General features: G+C 41.2%; 3 protein-coding genes across 4 annotated transcripts; 2 read left to right on the top strand and 1 right to left on the bottom strand.

The window, feature by feature from the left end:
* Window positions 1-287: 287 nt before the first annotated feature.
* On the top strand, window positions 288-3998 carry emc7b (ER membrane protein complex subunit 7b). Its single transcript, XM_018727478.2, has 5 exons — window positions 288-648; window positions 1551-1670; window positions 1853-1991; window positions 2228-2308; window positions 2581-3998. The coding sequence occupies exons 1-5, from the start codon at window positions 431-433 to the stop codon at window positions 2725-2727; spliced, it is 705 nt and encodes a 234-aa protein (XP_018582994.1). The 5' UTR covers window positions 288-430; the 3' UTR covers window positions 2728-3998.
* A 115-nt stretch (window positions 3999-4113) lies between these two features.
* LOC108919497 (fibrinogen-like protein 1-like protein) lies at window positions 4114-6203 on the top strand. Of its 2 annotated transcripts, XM_029258588.1 has the most exons (4): window positions 4114-4200; window positions 4439-4463; window positions 4558-4716; window positions 5239-6203. In XM_029258588.1, the coding sequence occupies exons 3-4, from the start codon at window positions 4566-4568 to the stop codon at window positions 5931-5933; spliced, it is 846 nt and encodes a 281-aa protein (XP_029114421.1). In that variant the 5' UTR covers window positions 4114-4200; window positions 4439-4463; window positions 4558-4565; the 3' UTR covers window positions 5934-6203. The 2 variants fall into 2 exon arrangements, with proteins under 2 accessions (XP_029114421.1, XP_018583002.2); XM_018727486.2 differs by lacking the exon at window positions 4114-4200 and having other exon boundaries at window positions 4212-4463.
* A 1063-nt stretch (window positions 6204-7266) lies between these two features.
* On the bottom strand, window positions 7267-10079 carry chrm5a (cholinergic receptor, muscarinic 5a). The gene is made up of 2 exons (XM_018727483.1): window positions 8496-10079; window positions 7267-7376 (listed from the first exon to the last, which is right to left on the bottom strand). Coding segments are annotated over exons 1-2 (1542 nt in total). The 5' UTR covers window positions 10037-10079; the 3' UTR covers window positions 7267-7375.
* Between the last annotated feature and the right edge of the window lie 9737 nt (window positions 10080-19816).

Here is a 19816-nt window from a genome sequence, read left to right on the forward strand (position 1 = left end):
TGTTCTTACTGTATCTATTCAGTGTGCAGACTTTCATCAATGGAGCAGGATTGGAGCTGAGAACCTGAAGATTGTAAAAATAATGGCCTGAAACAGGACACTGCCTTCTGCTCAGTTTAGTTTCTGTCGCTGATTGCTGGCAGCTCTCTAGGAAATTTTGTGAAGCTTAATGCAAATCTCCAGGAAAAGGAAAGATTCCTATCTGCCAAATACTGTTTACACAGCGCTGGTGTTCGCCTCTTTGTGTCAATAAAGTTTCACTTGTAGCGCATGACGTCACTTCCTGCGGAGCCAGGAAGAGGATTCTGCTAACGGTAGCGAAGTGAGCATATTAGTCTTTGGCTCGGTTTAAAACAGATTTGCTGTAGTTCAACACACACATACACAAAATACAGTCAATTTGAAATCGCAAGGCGCTGTTCAGGCGATAATGTGGCTGCGACGCAGAGTGGCGCCGTTCTTGTGCATCGTGCAAAGTCTTGTGGCGCTGGCGCTCGGCTTCGTCGACATGGAGCCCGGGCCGCAGACAACAAGCGGGGAGCGCTTCAGGATCGAGGGCCGCGCGCTCGTGCACGGCGTCCGGCTGCAGGACTGGATCTCCACGGCGCGCGTTCTGGTGGAGGGGGAGGAACACGTGGGGTTTCTGAAGTGGGTCTTCGTTTAGGAATCGTTTGATCTATTGTGTGACCGAGTTCATGAAATGTCAGGAACACACAGTCTGTGTCTGAGTGTTGCTCAGTTAGTAGTCTTTCTTTATCATATCTGCCGCCTGTGTGTCTCTAGTGGAACGTAACAACGTTAGGTTTATAATGATTTATCCATTTATCCTTACTGTGTGAGTACATCGACGTTTCTTTCTACAATGCCAATGGCAGTCGAACCAACAACAACTTCATCATTACGAAACGAGTGCTCAGTACTGCCTTAGTAGATCATGGTACTCGAGGAGCCACTGTTAGTATTTTAGCCTACGCCTTTGTTCAAAGAGACCTTCAGGGTTAGGTTAGTACAAGGCAAAGTGCTGGCAAGGTCGCAGGCAAGATAAGTCAGATTATAATAGTTTCTGATGAAATATTGTATAGCAGCAAAGTCAGTTTAGGACGGAAAAAACACCATTATCGTTAAATAATAAAGCTACAACAAGTCAAACTGTTGCAAAGAAGTAAGACTAAAGAATAGTTTAGTACTGGATATGATTTTCTGTGACACTCTCAAAAAAATAGTAGATCTAGTAGGAAGGTGATCTGGAATCCTCAATATTCTGAGTTTTGTGCAGCTACTTGTGTGATGAATATTGGTGCATATGGGGGAAAGAAACAAACTGTACTTAAGAATCATGTCTGCAACTATGTCTCTTTTTCTCCTAATGTAAGGCACAAATTGTATTTCTCTGAAATGTACATCGCTTTGGAGAAAAGCATCTGCTAAATGAATAAATGTAAATGTTATTAGTAAGGGAAGAGATACTTGTGGGTGAAGAAATTAGTTTTTAGAAGATCTAGTAAGAGATGATATTGAGTGAAAGCTTTTAATCTGTATTTTGTTTCTAGAACTGATGGGAGTTTTGCAGTGAATGATGTTCCCCCAGGATCCTACGTGGTGGAAGTTGTGTCTCCAACCTACAGGTTTGAGCCTGTCAGAGTGGACATCACGTCCAAAGGGAAGATGAGGTAGGAAACAAATCCTCTAATGACACCATCAGTTCCTTATTAACTAGCGCCTTTTTTGTTGAATCCTCAAACCTGTGTTCTTCCATTTTTCTATCATTTGGGATTTAATATTTATTCCTGTTTGACTACAATAAACCAGGATTTGAAAATGTTTGTCAAGCTGTGGCTGTTCTGAATCTAAGGGCACGGATGGTGAACTACATCAAGACCTCTGAGGTAGTGAGGTTGGTGTATCCACTACAGATGAAATCCAGTGGACCTCACTCCTACTTTTTGAAACGAGAAACCTGGGGCTGGACAGATTTCCTCATGAATCCGATGGTAAGTGTTCCTAGTAAAAAAAAAAAAAAAAAAAAAACTTCAATGAAATACTTAAACACAGTAGCTTGGCTTTAAGCACATATGTAAAAAATTTGAAACAAAAATTTAACTGCAAATGCAGATTCTCCTTGTTCCAAAATAGTGCTAAACTAGCATCTCACAGGCAGCTACATACAGTGATGTATTAAGGCATTTCATTGGTATTAAGTAATTTATCCTTACTTTTTTAACCACAGGTTATGATGATGGTCCTGCCTCTCCTTATCATTGTTCTTCTCCCTAAAGTTGTCAACACCAATGATCCAGAGATGAGACGGGTAAAATTAATACTAGCACTTTCCACCCCTGGCTACGTGTGTACTTCACCGACATATTAGACCAAAATGTTTTACTGGTACACTACATGTAAATGCCCAAATCATCAATGCTGACATGAGCCAGGAACAATCTTATTGAAACTATGTCCTTGTGATCTAAGTTACCTGCATGTAAAATTATGATGTAAACTGCACTTTTATAGTTAGGCTTTGGCAGGAAGGAGAAAAAGAGGAGTGGTTTTAAAATATGTGCACTTTCCTTGCATTTGCAGGAGATGGAACAGTCAATGAACATGCTGAACCCCAACCATGAATTGCCAGATGTCTCGGAGTTCATGACTAAGCTCTTTTCTAAGAGCTCTGGCAAGTCTGGAGGTAGCGGAAAGGGAGGCAAGAGTGGTGCAGTGAAAAGGAGGTAGTACCATGCTTCAACCCTGGAACAGGAATGCACTGTGGGATGTCATCAGAGATTTTCTTTTCCATTTTGTTTTCAGTGAAGTATTACTTACTCAAGCCCTGTTTGTCCTTCGTCTCCAGCAATGTTAAGGGAGAAAGGGAACAACAGTGGATTCAAATAAATTGATTGATTGGCACTGCCTTTAAGATTTTGAATGAATTTGATTTTTTACAGATGCCTTGTGGTTTTAATTTCCAGTAAAATGGGTCAGTCATGTTTTTGACTGATCACATGTTCTGCTCCAGTGCATGTTCTTCACTAAAAATTTGCTTCTTGAAGCCCACTACTGTTAAATATTAAATGTAAGTTATTGTTAATTTGTTTGTTCTGTAAGGTAGCTATAGATGTTTGTATTTTATTCTGGTTTTTGAATTGATCTAACTGTACTTCTGCCATATGTACTTGAATGAGAGCTTATATATTATATTCACTATGTTTGTCAGTTGCCTGATCTGGGATTGATATCTTTGAATTAAATAATAAAGCTTATGGAATTTTAACCTCAAAAGAAAAATAAAGTTATTTAAATACTAAGGTTACAAAACTGCAGTGAGCTTATCTGCTTTTGTTTTTTTCACAAAAGTTCATTTAGTTAGCTGTTCCGAATATTTTAGATGTCCAGCTAGTATTTAACATGTTAGAATTTGACATTTAAGGCTGACAGTGTGAGTTTGTCGCTCAAATGCCTGTCCAGTGCTAGTGTGACACCATGTGCACCTGGGAATGGTCAGTTCCAGGCTTTTTCACTTTGGCTGGCAAGAATGTGGTTGGCTCTATCTTGTGCTGTACATTGAAGTGCAATACTAAAAATAAAAAAAAAAACTGTGTTCAATTATTTACTACTATATTCAACATACCATTTTTAATAGAGTACTCTGCAGAGCAAGGATATTCATTTTACAAGGTCAGTAGTCCTGAAAAGGGAACATGACATGACTTCTGATATCTTCATGAGCATTTAGAGACATGCTGGGCCCCTCTAGTTACTGTAGGAAGCTCAAAAGACCTAAGTGCAAAAACTATAGTGTGTCATCTGCCACATTCTGCAATCTGTCTGGCCAAACAAAATAACTGGCTAACTGCAGCAAGAATATAAAGGCTCTCATTTTTTTTTCACCCGGACCTAGAAAAGAGACAATCACTTGAAGATGGTGCTTTATGTCAGCAGGCATCTATGGGTGTGAGAGATAAACATGAGCTCCTACCCTTGGCTCATTTGGGAGTGAAGGCCAAAGTCCACCAGCGGAGGGGTGTGGGTGTGGATGTGGAAGACACTGCGTGTCTTTGGACTCTGCGTTTACCCCTCCCGGCAGCCTGCATGTCTGTATTTGCTCTCTAGCTCAAGCTCCACTCAGTCCAGTCAAAGTACAGAGTGGGTGAGAGCTCTGTCTCAGTGTATGTAAAACACAGCTGGGAGCACACACTCCAGGGCGAGGTAGGCCTGGCTGCTTCATGAACTGTCTTAGAGACATTTTCTTTTGCTTCTCTTAATAGATCACAGTCACTTTATTCTAAAGCCTAATCAGTGGAGCAGATGTATGGTTGTTAAGATATATTGCTTTGTGTACAGCTATTGTAATATAGGCATGGGGTGTAGCATCTTGTCCTGTGTATCTTGAATGTTGAATGGATTACTTTCTAACATGTTGATTTTTTCACAATTTAACCAACAGAATTTTGGCCACATCTTGACTGAAGGTATGTATTAACAATAAATCTGTATTGGTGTAAAAAGTGATCCTGGTACCTTGGCTCATCTGCTTATTCTGTCCCCTGTTGGTTTGTTTGAAAGCTTCTTGGATGAGGATGATCGGTACAGGTGGCTGGCTAGGGGCACTACAGCTCTCCATCCTGTGCCTGATTGCGGCCCGCTGCGATTTCCCCCCTGCAAAGAATGTCCACCTCCTGCAGCCCGAAGAGTTTAAACTGGTTCTCAACCAAGGACTCCAAGGTAAGAGGTCTCTGCATCAAAAAATTCTGTTCAGTCCCCTGTGGATTGTTGCATTGCCCAGCATCTGATTGTTAATGTTTAATGATAGTGCAAGAATTTTTTTATCCCACATACCAGGCTACTTAATGGGAGATGTAATTATGGCAGTTGTATAGTGTCTTATCACTAGCAGTGAGTGATATGGCAGAGGATCAATGGGTCATGTTTTGAGTCCACAGTTTTGCTGCGATTGTTTCAAACTTCAAAGTCTGAAGTAAACTTCCCTTGCTGGAGGGCACAGTTCATGTCAGATAGTGATATACAGAGATGCTGATTTCCCCTTGAGCTGTTAATTAGTGCTACAGCTTGGGTTGCAGCAAAGCCGAATATTTGGTGAATCAGCTGAGGATTCTAGGGGTAAACAGAAAAAGATGTTTGTGGATGAGGAATCACATTTCATCTGCTCAGCCATGTGGGAATTTGGTATTTCACAAAGAACAATGTGAAATTATTACTGAGACAGCACCTGTTTTTGACTTGCAGAGTTCCCAGTGGACTGCCATGAGATCTGGCAGATGTCAGGGGGCCAGGCATGGGATGGGCTCTATCTCATCCAGCCCGCAGGGTCCCTCATTGTGGCTTATTGTGCCATGCAGGAAGGCGGCTGGACTGTGGTGCAGCACATCACTGTCAACAGTACAGTGGACTTTGACCGCACCTGGGACGAGTACAAGCTGGGGTTCGGGGCACTCACTGGGGACCACTGGCTGGGAAACAATTACCTGCACCAACTCACGAGTCGGCCCGTTCGCTACAAGCTGAGGGTGAAGCTGGTGGACAAGGACGCAGTCACGAAGATGGGTGAGTATGACCCCGTCCTGGTGGAGGGTGAGGAGAGCCAGTACAGATTGCGCCTAGGGCTCTTTCAAGGCACAGCTGTGGATGCCCTCACCCAAGACACCGAGAACTACCTTCACGACAACCAGAAGTTTACCACCAAGGACCGTGACAATGACAACTACTTCCAGAACTGTGCTCAACTGGAGTTCCAGGGTGTGCCCGGAGGGGGTTGGTGGTATGATGCCTGCGCGGGAGCCAACCTCAACCGCCGCAATGTCATCTACTGGCAGAAGGACTGCAATAAGGAGCATCTCTGCAAGTATGCCTGGATGATGGTGAAGCCCTCCGGCTTCAGCAAGGGTGTCCACTTTGGCAGCTGTCCGAAGGATGAGCTCTAAATAAATCTCATCCAATAAAAAGAAATCGATGAACCCAACCACCGGGAATGCAGACGGGCCAGTGGGACCATTGCTTGGTACGTTTTTCCTACAGCTCAGTGAAGAGCACTATATGATCCTTTGTGGAATCAAACCCATGGCATTATCAGTAGTGCTGCACAAATTCTGATTGAAATTCAGTTTGAAACCACAGTGGTCTGAATCCAAAAACCAAAATTTTACTTTTAAAATATATGTGCTTTCATAGTTGCACATTTATTATCATTTAAATTATTGTGGAATGATATGGATGTTTTCTTGAATAAAAAAATCTGAATGATTTGACATTCGGATATGTCACTTTAATGTTATCAGGTAAAGGAAAAGAAGCAGGATGGACGTTGAATCTGAATGATGAATGCTTTATCCAAGAGTCTCCACAGGATGGGAGGGGGGTGGGTAATTTTTTCCCATTGAAAAGTAGGTCTAAAGTAAAATGCAAAAGGTAGAGTAATTTTCTATGCCCTTTTGGTACCCTTGTTAAAATATTGCAAAATAAATGTGCATAATTATAAAATAATGTAAATGTCAATCTAATGCCATGACTTGGCAGCTTCGGCCAGAATCAGATGGTATTTTAAACCACTGTTTGCAATGAAAAACTGATACACTCCACATCAGAACACATGAATTATATATAAGAAAAACCCATAATTCTCATTTCATTTACTTCAGTCTGTCTCATGTTGCAATATTAATGAAAGTATGTGCGAAGCTCTAGAAGTGTTTTCCAGTCAACAGATTTATTGTTGTGTCAGGGTAACACAGTTCAGTTGCAATTCTGTTACAAGGTACTGGATGATTCAATGAGTGCCCAGGGCATTATCGGTTCAGCAGTGCCTTCACAGACATGCTCATCCAGTGAATAGACTGAAAAATACAGAATAAAAATTATTTTGAAATGTTAACTGCACAATACAAGCTTAGCAAATGAATTAAAAGGTAAAACCCACGGTATTTTCACAATTACTGCATCTCCTGGTCTCCACTTTCTCTCTTGGCTTCTTTAAAGTTAGAAAAAACCTAATTTGTGCAGTACTCAGTGTTTTTAGACAAAACAGAGGTTTAGCATGAGGCCACGTTGTGTGACAGGCTATACACACATTAGCAGTACGTTATTTAAAAACTACACCACCCATGAAGAAGGGCCTCAATCACCATTGTTTACAATCTGGACTAGGCTCCATAGCCAGCTGACACATACACACCTGGACTGTCTACAGCTGCAGTCGATTCCCACATCACAATGCCTCTGCAAACATGAAAACAATGTCTGCAAAAGAAACACAGAGGCAAGAGAACGAAATAGAATGAAGATAGCACAGCTGATAAAGGTGTTGTCCAGATGGGGCTCCGATGCATGGCTGGGAATTTCCAAGTGCTTCTCTTCTTTTGCTTCTTCTTCTTTATGGAAAGAAGAGAAAATATAATTGATAAGCATTATAAGAAATATAGAGTTTTCTTAATTAGCATTTGGAAGAAGGACATCCGGTTTTTTGCTGCATAATGTTCAAACACCAAAGCTGATTTCCTTAGTACAACAGCTGTTTACCCCTTAAGGCAAGGACGGTGTCCTGGGTTAATCAATTTCTTATCTGTGTTAACTATAACTCACAATCAAAATAATCAAATAATCAGATCCAGCCTAGCTGCTTTTGTTGGCCTTTTTTATACAATAGCTCCTCACTCTACTCAACAGTTGAGTTTTACATTTTAAGTTACACAAATATTTTTAATTTTTTTTATTTTAGTAGTGGAGTGAAATTTACAAGTATTTACCCAACCAGCCAATAGATGTCAGTAAAGTGTACCTTAATACAACTCACTTTGACGGTTGACAGCTCCTGTCTGACTTTTCTGTGTGTTGATCGGTAAAAAGATGATGAACATTTTACATGTTTATGTAACAAATCAGTCGGCATCTGGCATAGAACAGGAGCTTGTGAAGAGAATATATTTTTATTTTTGGTTATGTTAAATTTGTGTTTGTTTTAAAGTAGATTAAAATTAAAAATAATTAAATGAGATTTTTTAATTTATTATTTCTATTTTGGGGGGGCACAGTGGCGCAGCGGGCTTAGCCGGGTCCTGCTCTCTGGTAGGTCTGGGGTTCAAGTCCCGCTTGGGGTGCCCTGCGACACACTGGCGTCCCGTCCAGGGTATGTCCCCTCCTGCTCTAGCCTTGCACTCTGTGCTGCCGGGTTAGGCTCCGGCTCACCACAACCCTGCTCAGAACAAGCAGTTTCAGACAATATGTGTGTGTGTGTGTGTGTGTGTGTGTGTATGTATGTGTGAGATTATGTCTCAGTGGTCAAAGGTACTTTGGAATTACAAATCAAGCAAATTATAAACAGAGTTCCAGATCCAGTTTTGTTTGCAAGCTGAGGAGCAATTGTGTCTTAATTTTTCAGTTTTCACTGAAGCAAAAGTAATAATATTTTTAGCAAGTGATGAAATACTTTAGTGAATTAGATGTAAGAATCACTTATGTAGCTTTGACGCCAGTGACTGTTAGGCCCGTACCAGTATAGCTTCTCTTCTGCCCTTTTCTTGTTCCACTGGCAGAAGAGCAGCATGCGGAATGTCTTCTGGAAGGTTTTGTTGCAGAGGGCGTAGCACATAGGGTTGACCGTACTGTTAACATAGCACAGCCAGTAGCCCAGGTGCCAGAGCGACAGTGGGATGCACTCTGAGCAGAAGGTAGAGATGAGAACCATGATGTTGTATGGAGTCCATGTAAGTATGAAAGCCAGGAGGATGGCACTGAGAGTCTGGGCTGCTTTCTTCTCCTTGATGAGCACCATTCTCTTCCTCTTGGTGATTTGAATCTTCATGTTGGTATCCATGGGTTTGTTGGAGGAGGAGGAAGAGGGGGCACCCATAGACTCCACAGAGGAGCCCGATGACTGTGCCGTTTTTGTGTCCCCATTCTTGCACTGCTGAGGACTGCCATCTTTCAGAACCGGCTTGAATTTGTAGGAGACACATTTTTTGCTTTTCTGTGAACTGCTCTTCGGTGGGGAAGGAAAGTAGGTGCCCTCCTCATAGCTGCTCAGTCGCTCATTCTCACTCATAATGATGGTCTCCTTCAGCCCACAGGCTTGGTCTTGGTAAGGTGCCTGAAAGAGCCCTGGAGAGACAGGGTGCTCCTCTTCTTCTGAGGAAGCGTAGCTGTTAAAAGTAGTCACCTGGTCACTTTTGGACCACTCATCATTGGATGCCTCTACAGACTTAGTGACATGGCTCCGGTTTGAGGAGGACCAAGATGCCTGGTTCTGCTCCCGGGGGGAACCGGCAGGCTGCCTGCAGTTAAAGCAGGATCTTATGAAAGTCTTTTGGGGCTTGGCATTGCTGGAGTCAGCTGAGGAGTTGAGACCTTGGAGCTCTGCCAAGTCCTTTGTGCGCTTCTCTGTTTCCTTGTAGATCCTGCAGTACAGGATGGTCATGACAGAGACAGGGACATAGAAAGCAGCAATGGCAGTCCCAAATGTGATCACGGGCTCAGAGAAGAACTGGATCTGGCACTGTTTATCAGGCACTGTTCTTTTGCCAACAAAGTACTGCCAGCACAAAATAGGGGGTGCCCACAAGATGAAGGAAACCAGCCAAGCCAGGCCAATCATCATACCAGCCCGTTTCGGCGTCCGCTTGGCTCGGTAGGTTAGCGGCCTTGTAATGGAGAAGTATCGATCAAAACTAATTACTAGAAGGTTCATCACTGAAGCATTGCTGGCCACATAATCTACAGCCAACCAGAGGTCACATGCAAGGCTCCCCAAGGACCAGTATCCCATCAGTATGTAAGAGGTATATAAATTCATGGAGAAAACTCCAATGATGAGGTCTGCAAAAGCTAAGCTTAGCAAGTAGTAGTTGTTCACAGTCTTTAGCTGACTGTTGACCTTGAAGGAAATCATCACGAGAACGTTCCCGATTATGGTGATGAGACTCACAACCGCTGACACTGTTGCTATCGTGATGACTTCCCAGAGACTGTGCGTGATCACATGGATGTCTGACGCATTGCCGCTCACTGTGGAATTGTGCTGCTCCTCCATCTCCATGGTGTTCGCACCTCATGAAACTGATTGAGGGACAGAGGTTAACTAGGACCCCATTATAAAGTAGCAGAGCTCACCTGTAAAAAAAAAAAAAAAAAAGAATGAAAATCACCACCATTTGATTAGTTCAGTATTAATTTAAATGGAGGTACAGCAACATCTGTGTCATTCTGAACAAAGTACTGTACTTACAGTACATTATTAATGTATTAATGCTGTAAGCCTTACTGAAGTTGAAAATTTATATTTAAAGTAAATGTTTATATTTAAAGTCAATGTTATAGGATATGCACTTTTTTCACAGCAATTTAATTACCAATTTGTTGAAAATGCTGAGATTTTAAACATTTAAAAGTCAAAGTTTAGTACCTTTAAAAACATTAGCAAAATTTTGTCTGTAAATTTATGAAATGATTTCTCGAAAAGTGAATATTGTCCTTGCAATAACAAAGGACAAGGCTGGTGTTGCAATATGCTCCTCTGTTTGAACGGAGATTGTGACAATGGAAACACCGTAGATTCAGTTCCCAAGATGCGGTGTCTCTTTATCATTTCCGTGGACTAAATGTGAGCCTGAATTTCTAGGCATGGATTTCTTTTGTCTGCTGCCTATCCTGCTTTAGCTGTTAGAAATCATTTATAGTGTTGATTTTAGGAGACATCAGGGAAGAGACCACACACCTGTTCATATCAGCAGGGCAAGAGTGGAGAAGGTGAGTTGTTTTAAGAACCTGGGGAGGGTCAACATCACCAAGGACTTATCCTGGGCCCACCACACCAACACCGTGGTCAAAACAGCATGGAAGTGCCAGTTATTTCTCGGTAGGCTGAAGAAGTCTGGTGTGCCATCCCATATACAAGCCAGTTTCTACAGGTGCACAACTGAGGGCATCCCAACTGGCTGCATCACTGCCTGGTATGGAGGTGCTCAGCCCAGCATCGTAAAGAATCGCAGAGGGTGGTGAAGTCGGCACAGTACATTACTGGCTGTGAGCTTCCAGACATCCAGGAAATCTATGCAGCTAGGTGCCTTAAGAAAGGCCAGGGCTATCCTCAAGAACTCAATCATCCTGGTCACGCGCTATTTTCTCTCCTGCCATCCAGTAAATGTTATCAATCTATCAAATCAAAATCAAGCAGACTGCAGTATAGCTTCTATGCCCAAACAGTCAAGCAGCATCCAAATTCATTGAAAACAACATGTTAAATAGTTTTACTTAATAGTTATTAGTGTTACCCAATTCCTCATGTGTTGTTTCTTGCATATATTTTTAACTTAGTTATTGTAATCTTGTTTTGTGCATATGTTTTTAACTGTGCATTAGACAAATAAGCCGTTGATCGATTGATTGTTTGATTGAAAGTATGTAAACCCTGTAGGGATGGTCATTAATTCTTGTACAAAATATTCAAATAAACTTATAAAATCTAACTGTTAAACCCTTAAACTTCTAAAATGGATAAATGATTATGATTTACACCCCTGATTGTACTTACCTACTTGATTTAACCAGTGCAACTTGGGATTCGGTTATTTTTGCACCTGCACTACACTTCTATTGTATAGAGCTGCTTGAAAGTATATGAATCCTATAGGGGTGGTCAGTCTTCTTTTGTAATATGCAAAACTCTAAAATCTAAATCTTAAGCTTAAATTATTATATGATTATGATTCTACTTACTTGCTTGTTTTAATCAATGCAACATGGGGTTCTTATTTTTGCACCTGCATTACCGTTTTTTTAACTACACATATGATTTTCTCTAAAGCAGCATACAGAATTGGACATTACATACCTATTATGTCGGATGAGAAAAGCTACTTCTGAACTTATTACCACTTCCTGGTAAAAGTAAGGGACAAGTGGTTCATTTACTTTCAGGCAACTCTGTGTGCTAGGTGCCGTATTCTGAATTACCATCGTTTTATGTGTCACATAAAATAGAAAAAGCTGAGTGCAGATGACATGTCTAACATGTATCCATCTCTCAGTTAGTCCTAATTATTAATCAGCTTTTTGCTGATGTGTAAACTGTTTAGGGGTGTTACCTAGCCTCCACTTGGCATGCTCATTGTTACATTCCTGAGGGACACATAAAACACAGCTGTGTAAGTGTGTGGGAAAATTTATATGTGCTGAGGAGTTTCACCACGAACCACGGGTCCCTGATTCAAAAACCTGGCCTGTCACCTCTGAAGGTCCTTGACTGAAGGTAATTCTGAAGGTTTTTTTAGCCATTTCCTTTCCATTACGCTACAACAAAAATGGTCTAGGTACCTTATAATTTATTAAAACTGGGCAAATTCATAATTATACAAATTTTCTATGGCCATTTAAAAAAGATCAACATGACGTTGGGGGGCATAGGGATGCATATAATAGGCTCTGCAGGTTCATAGTGTTTCATAGCACACCATATCTCCTCTTCACTGTTCCACTGGAACCTACATTTTTACCCTTGGTTCCATCACACTTAGATAAAATATTTTTTATTCTTAAAAGGTCTTTGACAGCATCCAGCATATTTGTTTACTTATTTATCTGACTTTTCTGAAGACTAGGACCTTCACCAGCACCTGAACCCATGGCAAGTCATCTTTTGTCAAATGGGAAACCTGGGATGTCTCTGTCTACCACCATCATACTGCTCTCATAAATGGAGATGAAGAACAAAGTTAGAGTGCCATCTATAGGCACAGGAAGCACCCACAAATGTGGATGAATTCAAGTTATACATACACTGTTAAATTTGAAGGGCCTATGAAAAACAGGTGAAAGCCTTCCAGGCTTGTTTACGTGTGTAACTGACGCTCCTGCGCAAAAAAATGGCAAAGCTACTGGAAGACTGTGTCCTTTTCTTGAATGGGTCACCCATCAAAGCAGGGTCAATCCTATTACAGGATGAGAGTGTATTTCGACAAGGAGTGTGTGCAGCGGGTGGGGTGCTTAGCCGTGTCTGTGCAGCTTTTTGTCGCCAGGGAAACGGTGGAGTGAATGAGTGCTCCTGGATGATGAGGACTGGTGCCGATTCCACCAAAGTGAAAGCTCTTGCCTATCAGGGGGAAAAGCAAACATGCAAAACGCAGTGGCCCTGTTTTATTTTCTTCTCTTCTCGCTGACTCTGACCGCTTGTTTGAATAGCCTTGTTCTTGTAACGTCTGTTGACTTTGCGGCCAGGGCGAGTTTACCCTTCAATGGTAACAGAAGATCCTTTGTGCAGAATGCTGTTAGAGCTCTCAACTTGCGGAGCCACATCCTGAGTCAATTGTGTGTAACCGATAAATAGGAAGGGGACATTACCTTTGCTTTCTGTGAATGTCTAATGAAAGCCACAGCAATACGACTCTTATCCCTATGATGGCAGCTGCTTAACACAATGTGCTTACGGAGTGTGCATCATTTATCTATAACCGCACCTCTTACAAAAAGTAAAGATCATGAGAGTTTATCTCGGGTGAGTCTGGGCCCCCGGCACTAGGGGGCAATAGAGCAAAGACATTGGGTTTCTGCTTTGTTTGTTGAAGTTTAAATATAGAATCAGGCTGTCGGCATCCACAGAGGACATGAGCTAAAGGTTTGACGGAGGTTTAGGGTTCTGGCAGGGGTGTTGCCAGGGAAACCAGTCTGTTGTGACACTGGGACAATCCTCCTCCTCCACGTCACCCTGCCCCATTGGCTTCCTGTAGCCGCCTGAATCAAGTTCAAGACTCTTTTGCAGCCAACAAGACAGTCAAACAATGTGCACCTTGGTACCTGGAGAACCAATAACCTTTGGGCTTGCTGGTCCCACCCACAAGAGGTTCAAATTCAAGAGCCCAAAGGTCATGGCTGTGGCTCCTGTTTAATGGGATGACCTTTCTCTCTCCTTCAGAACTGCAGAATCCCTCTCAACATTTAAGAAGGGCCTCAGAACACATCTCTGTCAGTCTCACTTTTCTTTACAGCAGCCACAGGACCTGCTACCTGCATGCTTAATGCTGCCTGAAGTGAAAGCAATGCTCAGTTACATGTTACAGCAGTTCCCACACTCTGACCCTTTGACACTAAATAACAACAGGCTTTATCGTTGTGCAAACATAAACCAAGATCACAGTCAATGAAAAGATGACCATGTCCTTGAATTCCACCCACTGAGGACACAGAAATTTTGAGATTGCTCTCGTCCATCCCCTCCAGTGGACATCTCTCAATAGCACATTTGTCTGTTCACTGACTTTCTGTGCTTTGTAGCCCACGTCCCTTTGTCCCAGCCAGGAACACGCAGCTCCACAGTACTTTGAATTAGGAGTGGGCGTTGTTTGGTTGTTTGTCATTACAAGCAATTAGCACAACCATACAATTAGCAGCTATTTTACAGGACTTTTAGCATTTTTAAGGGAAAAAAACACCCTGCGCCAGGGTACAAATAACCACTGTACTCATGCATGACAGGTGACCATATCCACATCATTCTTCAAAATGTCCCGGACTCTTGCGGCGGCTTCACCTCCGAAACTGACCTTAAAACCCCAGTATGCTGGCTCTTTACTTATTCCCAGTACATACAGGTGCCCCAAACTGCCCATTTTTCCACACTAAACTCCAGAAATAATTTTTTTTTAATTGGTTCTTCCACATTCCTAAATTGTGCCCCTTGACAGCACTCTGTCTGAGATGAGTAAATTAGTGTGTACGGTGTTATTTACCTAAATAGATCTGCAATCAGGATGCTGCTAACTTTCTGCTTTATGGAAGTTGTGGACTAGAGAAGGCTTTCCCTGTGCCAGTAAGCATCCTTTGCTGTCACCTTGGCCTTGCAAAGAGCCTTATGGGAATTGGTTTTGGAAATGTGGGGCGACTGAGTACACACCCCAAGCAGAAGTTTGAACCTCATCAGTATCCATTAAGTTACTGCCAAACTTATCCATGGAGAGACTTCTACTCCGTAACATTAATTCACTTCCGCTGTTTGCGTGCCAAGAGCAACGGCCTTCAGTTTACCATAAAATAAATAAGTAAATACATACACTACATACATACAGCAGTCTGCTGGGCTATGGACTCAGATGTGGGTTGGCATGTTAGCTTGTGTGTAGTTTGAATGTTCTCCCCTTTCACGTTGGGTAAATTCATGCCCATTATTATTATTATTATTATTATTAGTCTGGTTTCCGCACTGATCACAGCACTGAAATGGCACTCACACGTGTTGTTAATGATATTCTCATCTCTTCTGATGCTGGTTAGATCTTTATTCTTATGTTACTGGACTTCAGTGATGCATTCGATACTGTAGAGCATAGTATCCTACTGAGTAGACTTGAAAACCTGGTTGGACTAAAGGATACTGTCCTGAAGTGGTTCAACTCATATTTAGCTGACCGTGAACAATTTGTACTGAAATCTGATGACTGTACCCCCTCCATCTCAACTATTGTTCAGCATGGTGTGCCACGGGGCTCTGTGTTGGGTCCATTACTCTTCTCACTGTATATGTTACCACTGGGTGACATTATTCACAAACACAATGTGAATTTCCATTCGTATGCCGATGAACCACAGCTATATGTATTATTTAAGCTTGATGATCCATCACATGTAGTGTCCTTAGCTAATTGTTTTTACCAATATAAAATTATGGATGAGTAAAAATTTTTTTGTCTCTAAATGCCAGTAAAATAGAGGTACTTGTGGTGATGCCAAGCTCTCGACATAATCACGCCATTCTTTACAACAAATTATTATTAGTATTATTATTACTTGTCCTAAATGACAAGTTAAAGTTATAATATTGACTTGACGTTTTCTGAAGAAGACTTTTGAGTGGGTATAATAATAATAATAATAATAATAATAATAATAAGAAGAAGAAGAAGAAGAAGACTTACTTCAGCTCCCCTAGAGACATTCTGTATACATCTTTGAACGTACTTGGATGTGCAACACATATGAGTCGGGACTTAGTTAGTGACACTTTTTCTCATTTCTTGTCTTTCAGAACAATTTGAACATATTGCTTGTTCTCTCCTCGTCCGTGTGATGTCACAAATTCTTCTGCGCAAACATTCGTACGGCTTTCCAAGCCTCTGCACAGAGCACACGCAAATCAGGCAGTGACGTGTAAATAAACAGCAGGTAGCAAACAACCAAAGAGTTATTTTCTTACCAGTGAAGCATTAGAAGAGGCTGACACACTTCTTTCTCATCCAGAAACATTTCATAGCGTATTCCTTCATCCTTCGCTCATCTTCGCTTCACCTTTTTTGTTTCGCTTTTTGCACCTAAACCTCTGACTCCCTTACCTTTGTTGTAATCGTATCTCACAATTTACCACATGGCTGACAGTCATTTCTAACAAAATAATTCACTTAAAAAATATTTGTGATGCTTTTCTTTTGCTTGTTTCTTCATATTTTTCTACCAGTAAGTGACTGCCAGCTCCCGACGGTTGAATTACATGCATTTGGTGGTTTCAGCCAAGTATGAAAGGGAGTGGTATGAAATATCCTGTTTTCACTTAATGCAATGCCTGTTACAGTTTCCCGATACTCTGATACAGGCTGTGTTTTTATTGGCTTTCATTCAAAGTTATCTTTGCACCTCATGAAACTGCATCATATATGCATTGCACGTTATACACTGAAACACAATTTGACAGCCCCTACAACCATTTGCTAGTAAACTGGAAATACTTGTAAGGTATTTTTAAGACCCTGATGCTTCAACTATTGGTATCTCAATATTAAATTAACATAAGAGTATATTAGCCTGTTTGCCCATGTAAAGAATGTCACATGATGAATGCTCATTCAGACATGGTCAACTTATGACAACAATATCAAAGCAAAAGGGTAACCATACAGCTAGAAGATTTGAAGAAAATATAATAAATGCTATACAAATTCTAAAATTTTTTATACGGTGATGTGTGAGCACATCTAAGTAATATGAGCCTGCATCAGGAACTAGCACTAAATAGAAATAGGTGCAATAGGCTATAATTTAATACATATACTACTTTAAGGTGTATTCTATTACCGGTGTAAAGACTTAACTGTGTTCTATTGGTTTAGGAGCTGGATATCAATAATGGAATTTTAGTGTGCAAGTGTGGTGTGGATTATTTAATGGTTCAGAAATTATTTATGTTGACTTTTCTGGTGTCTGCATTATGTACTGGTTTTAGATGAAAAAATAGTTTTATAGCAAGCTGACAGTACAGCTTTAAAAAAGGGGGTTCTCTTTTATTTGTTTTACATGTATAATCCACTTATGCTGCCAAATATTTATGGGATAGACTCTAATGTGGGATTTAAATCTACAACTTTTTACATTTGGTTTTTAATTTATTTCATATTTTTCTCCAAAGTGTCTTACAATGTTTGGTTACTTACAATGATTTACCCATTTATACTCCTGGATAATCTTTACTGGAGAAATTCACAGTAAATAACATGTTCCAGAATACTACAGCAGGAGGTGGGAGTCAAACTCAGACCTTTAAACTGAAGGGCAGCAGCTCTAAACACTACGCTCCCTGCTGCCCCCCTGATCCCAAGTCTTAAGTCACATAATAATTCAGTGTATTAGTTTTTAATAAGTGACTAGGTGGGAATATTTGACTGGATGGGAAACGTTTGATCAAAATGGGGCTGATCTGAACTGTCGGCTATTGACAGAGCGGTTGCTGGTAATTAAATAAGAACATGCAGCGTTTTTGTGTGTTATGGTGTTTGAGATTTGAAGGGACAAGTCCAGACCTAAACATGGTCTGGCATTATTAGAAGATAATTAGCAGCATGAAGGGACCATCACCATCCGCTGTTGTCAGGGGCCTGGTGCTGTCACCATGAGTCTCTGGGTGAAGCAGCCAGGCAGGCAGATAAGGGAGCTTGTATTTTTCTGAGTCCACACAGTGTGCTTGTGCTTTCGAAAGGTCTTACCCTAATTCCTGGGACTCCATTGATTTCTCATCCCTGTTGGTTTTGTCACATTACCTTCAAGGCACCGAGTGCTGTCTTCTTTTTCCTTGACAAAGGCATCAAAGCCCTTATGAAGCACCTTATGGCTTATCCACAGCGTGTACTGTATTTTTATTAGTTTCAGATGATCTTTTTAAAATAATAAACATCGATCCACATTCACGATCTAGTTTTCTGTTCTGACTTCACAGCAATTGTGTCAGAACGCTTTATGCTTAAAAGGCATTTCTTTCCATTTATGAGGACAGTATTAATTAATTAATTTATTTATCGCTGTTCTCACATTCTCATCCTCTTCTCGTTCGCCATTATCCCTTGTTTACTAGTTTCTCGTGTTATAATTTCAGTGATCATGGACCCATTTGAACTGTCCAAACCATGTCCACTTGTTCAGTGACTGAATTCATTAGCATTGTTTTCATTGATTTCTATTGTCCATACAGCCCCATTTTTTTTTAATTAATACATAAACATATGTGTATGTTTTGTTTGTGAGGGTCTGTTAAGTGTACAGTTTGTAATAGCTATGAAACAGCTCAGTGATCCACAAGTACAGAGTCATACAGTTTTATAGAGTAATTAATGAAAAGAAGCTGCGTTGTTACAGTGTGATATGATCACCAGTGTTAACTATTGAAATATATCGATCTTTTTTAGTGCAATTGGTGATATTTTAGGGGAATGCATTGGCACAGCAGGTTTGGCCGGATCCTGCTCTCTGGTGGGTCTGGGGTTCAAGTCCTGCTTGGGGTGCCTTGTGGCAGATTGGCGTCCCATCCTCTGTGTGTCCCCTCCCCCTCCGGCCTTGTGCCCTGTGTTGCCGGATTAGGCTCCGGCTTGCCACGACTTCAGACTGTGTCTGTATGTGTGTGTGTGTCTATTATTTCTTCAGTTTATGAATTCACCTTACAAAAGGTTTTCCATGAACTACATTCTTAAGACGGTGAAAGACTGTACATCTAATATGAAGCATAAAACTGAGTTATGGAGTTGAGGAGAAACAACTTCATATGATTTCATAGTAGAGAATATTATGGTCCAGTTTAGGGAAATTTTGTAACACTGCTTGAACCTCTGTAATTTTCTAAAGATTTGTGCTCGAGATCTCTTTAAAATTTACAGTATATTGCATTTTTTTTCTTCATAGTTGACATGTGTCTACATACCTATTTATTTACGAGCAGTTAGCTTTGCCATTCCCAGCTCCATGTAAGTATCTGAATATTGTAGAAAGCGGCAAAGAACGTTCCACTGTTTTGGAACAGAGCAAAGCGACCTCGCATCCTTGATCTGTGCCAAAATCCTCCATGAAGGATGAAGAAAGACATGTCTTCTCCTCAGCAAGCTGTCCTAAGACAGGTGCAGCTTGAACTCACTATGGCTGCTGCTGCTGCTGCGGCACATGGACACGCAAGCGACGAGGCGTTCTCTGGCACTGCCGCTGACTCACTGCTTACAGTCACACACACGAGTGAAAGCGCTCAAACGTATACACACACACACCCCCTCTATGACTCACCATCCAACAGCTCTTCTGTACGTGTAGACACACAACACACACACACACACACACACACACACACACACACACACACACACACGCACACGCACGCACACACAGAGCCTGCATCACCAGTCACTGTCTTGCTCATAAATGGGAAAGAACCAGAGAGGAGTGATTTTGCACTGATATGCAAAATGAAGAACAATGGCCCTTAAACTTATTACCACAGTTTAATGTGCTTTTATGCTTTGATACATTATCATTTTAATTAAACTGAGGTCTTGATTTGGCTCTGTAGATATTTCCAACATTTTAA

The sequence above is a fragment of the Scleropages formosus genome, chromosome 15 (assembly GCF_900964775.1).
Source record: "Scleropages formosus chromosome 15, fSclFor1.1, whole genome shotgun sequence".
NCBI lineage: Eukaryota > Metazoa > Chordata > Actinopteri > Osteoglossiformes > Osteoglossidae > Scleropages > Scleropages formosus.

Bases quoted from the DNA above. Each gene is read 5' to 3' on its own strand.
- LOC108919497 (XM_018727486.2), top strand. From the start codon at position 4,385: ATGTTGAATGGATTACTTTCTAACATGTTGATTTTTTCACAATTTAAC. The intron at 4,464-4,557 runs GTATGTATTAAC...TTTGTTTGAAAG, and splicing joins TGGCCACATCTTGACTGAAG to CTTCTTGGATGAGGATGATC. The intron at 4,717-5,238 runs GTAAGAGGTCTC...TTTGACTTGCAG, and splicing joins TCTCAACCAAGGACTCCAAG to AGTTCCCAGTGGACTGCCAT.
- chrm5a (XM_018727483.1), bottom strand. From the start codon at position 10,036: ATGGAGATGGAGGAGCAGCACAATTCCACAGTGAGCGGCAATGCGTCA.
- emc7b (XM_018727478.2), top strand. From the start codon at position 431: ATGTGGCTGCGACGCAGAGTGGCGCCGTTCTTGTGCATCGTGCAAAGT. The intron at 1,992-2,227 runs GTAAGTGTTCCT...TTTTAACCACAG, and splicing joins ATTTCCTCATGAATCCGATG to GTTATGATGATGGTCCTGCC. The intron at 2,309-2,580 runs GTAAAATTAATA...TTGCATTTGCAG, and splicing joins ATGATCCAGAGATGAGACGG to GAGATGGAACAGTCAATGAA.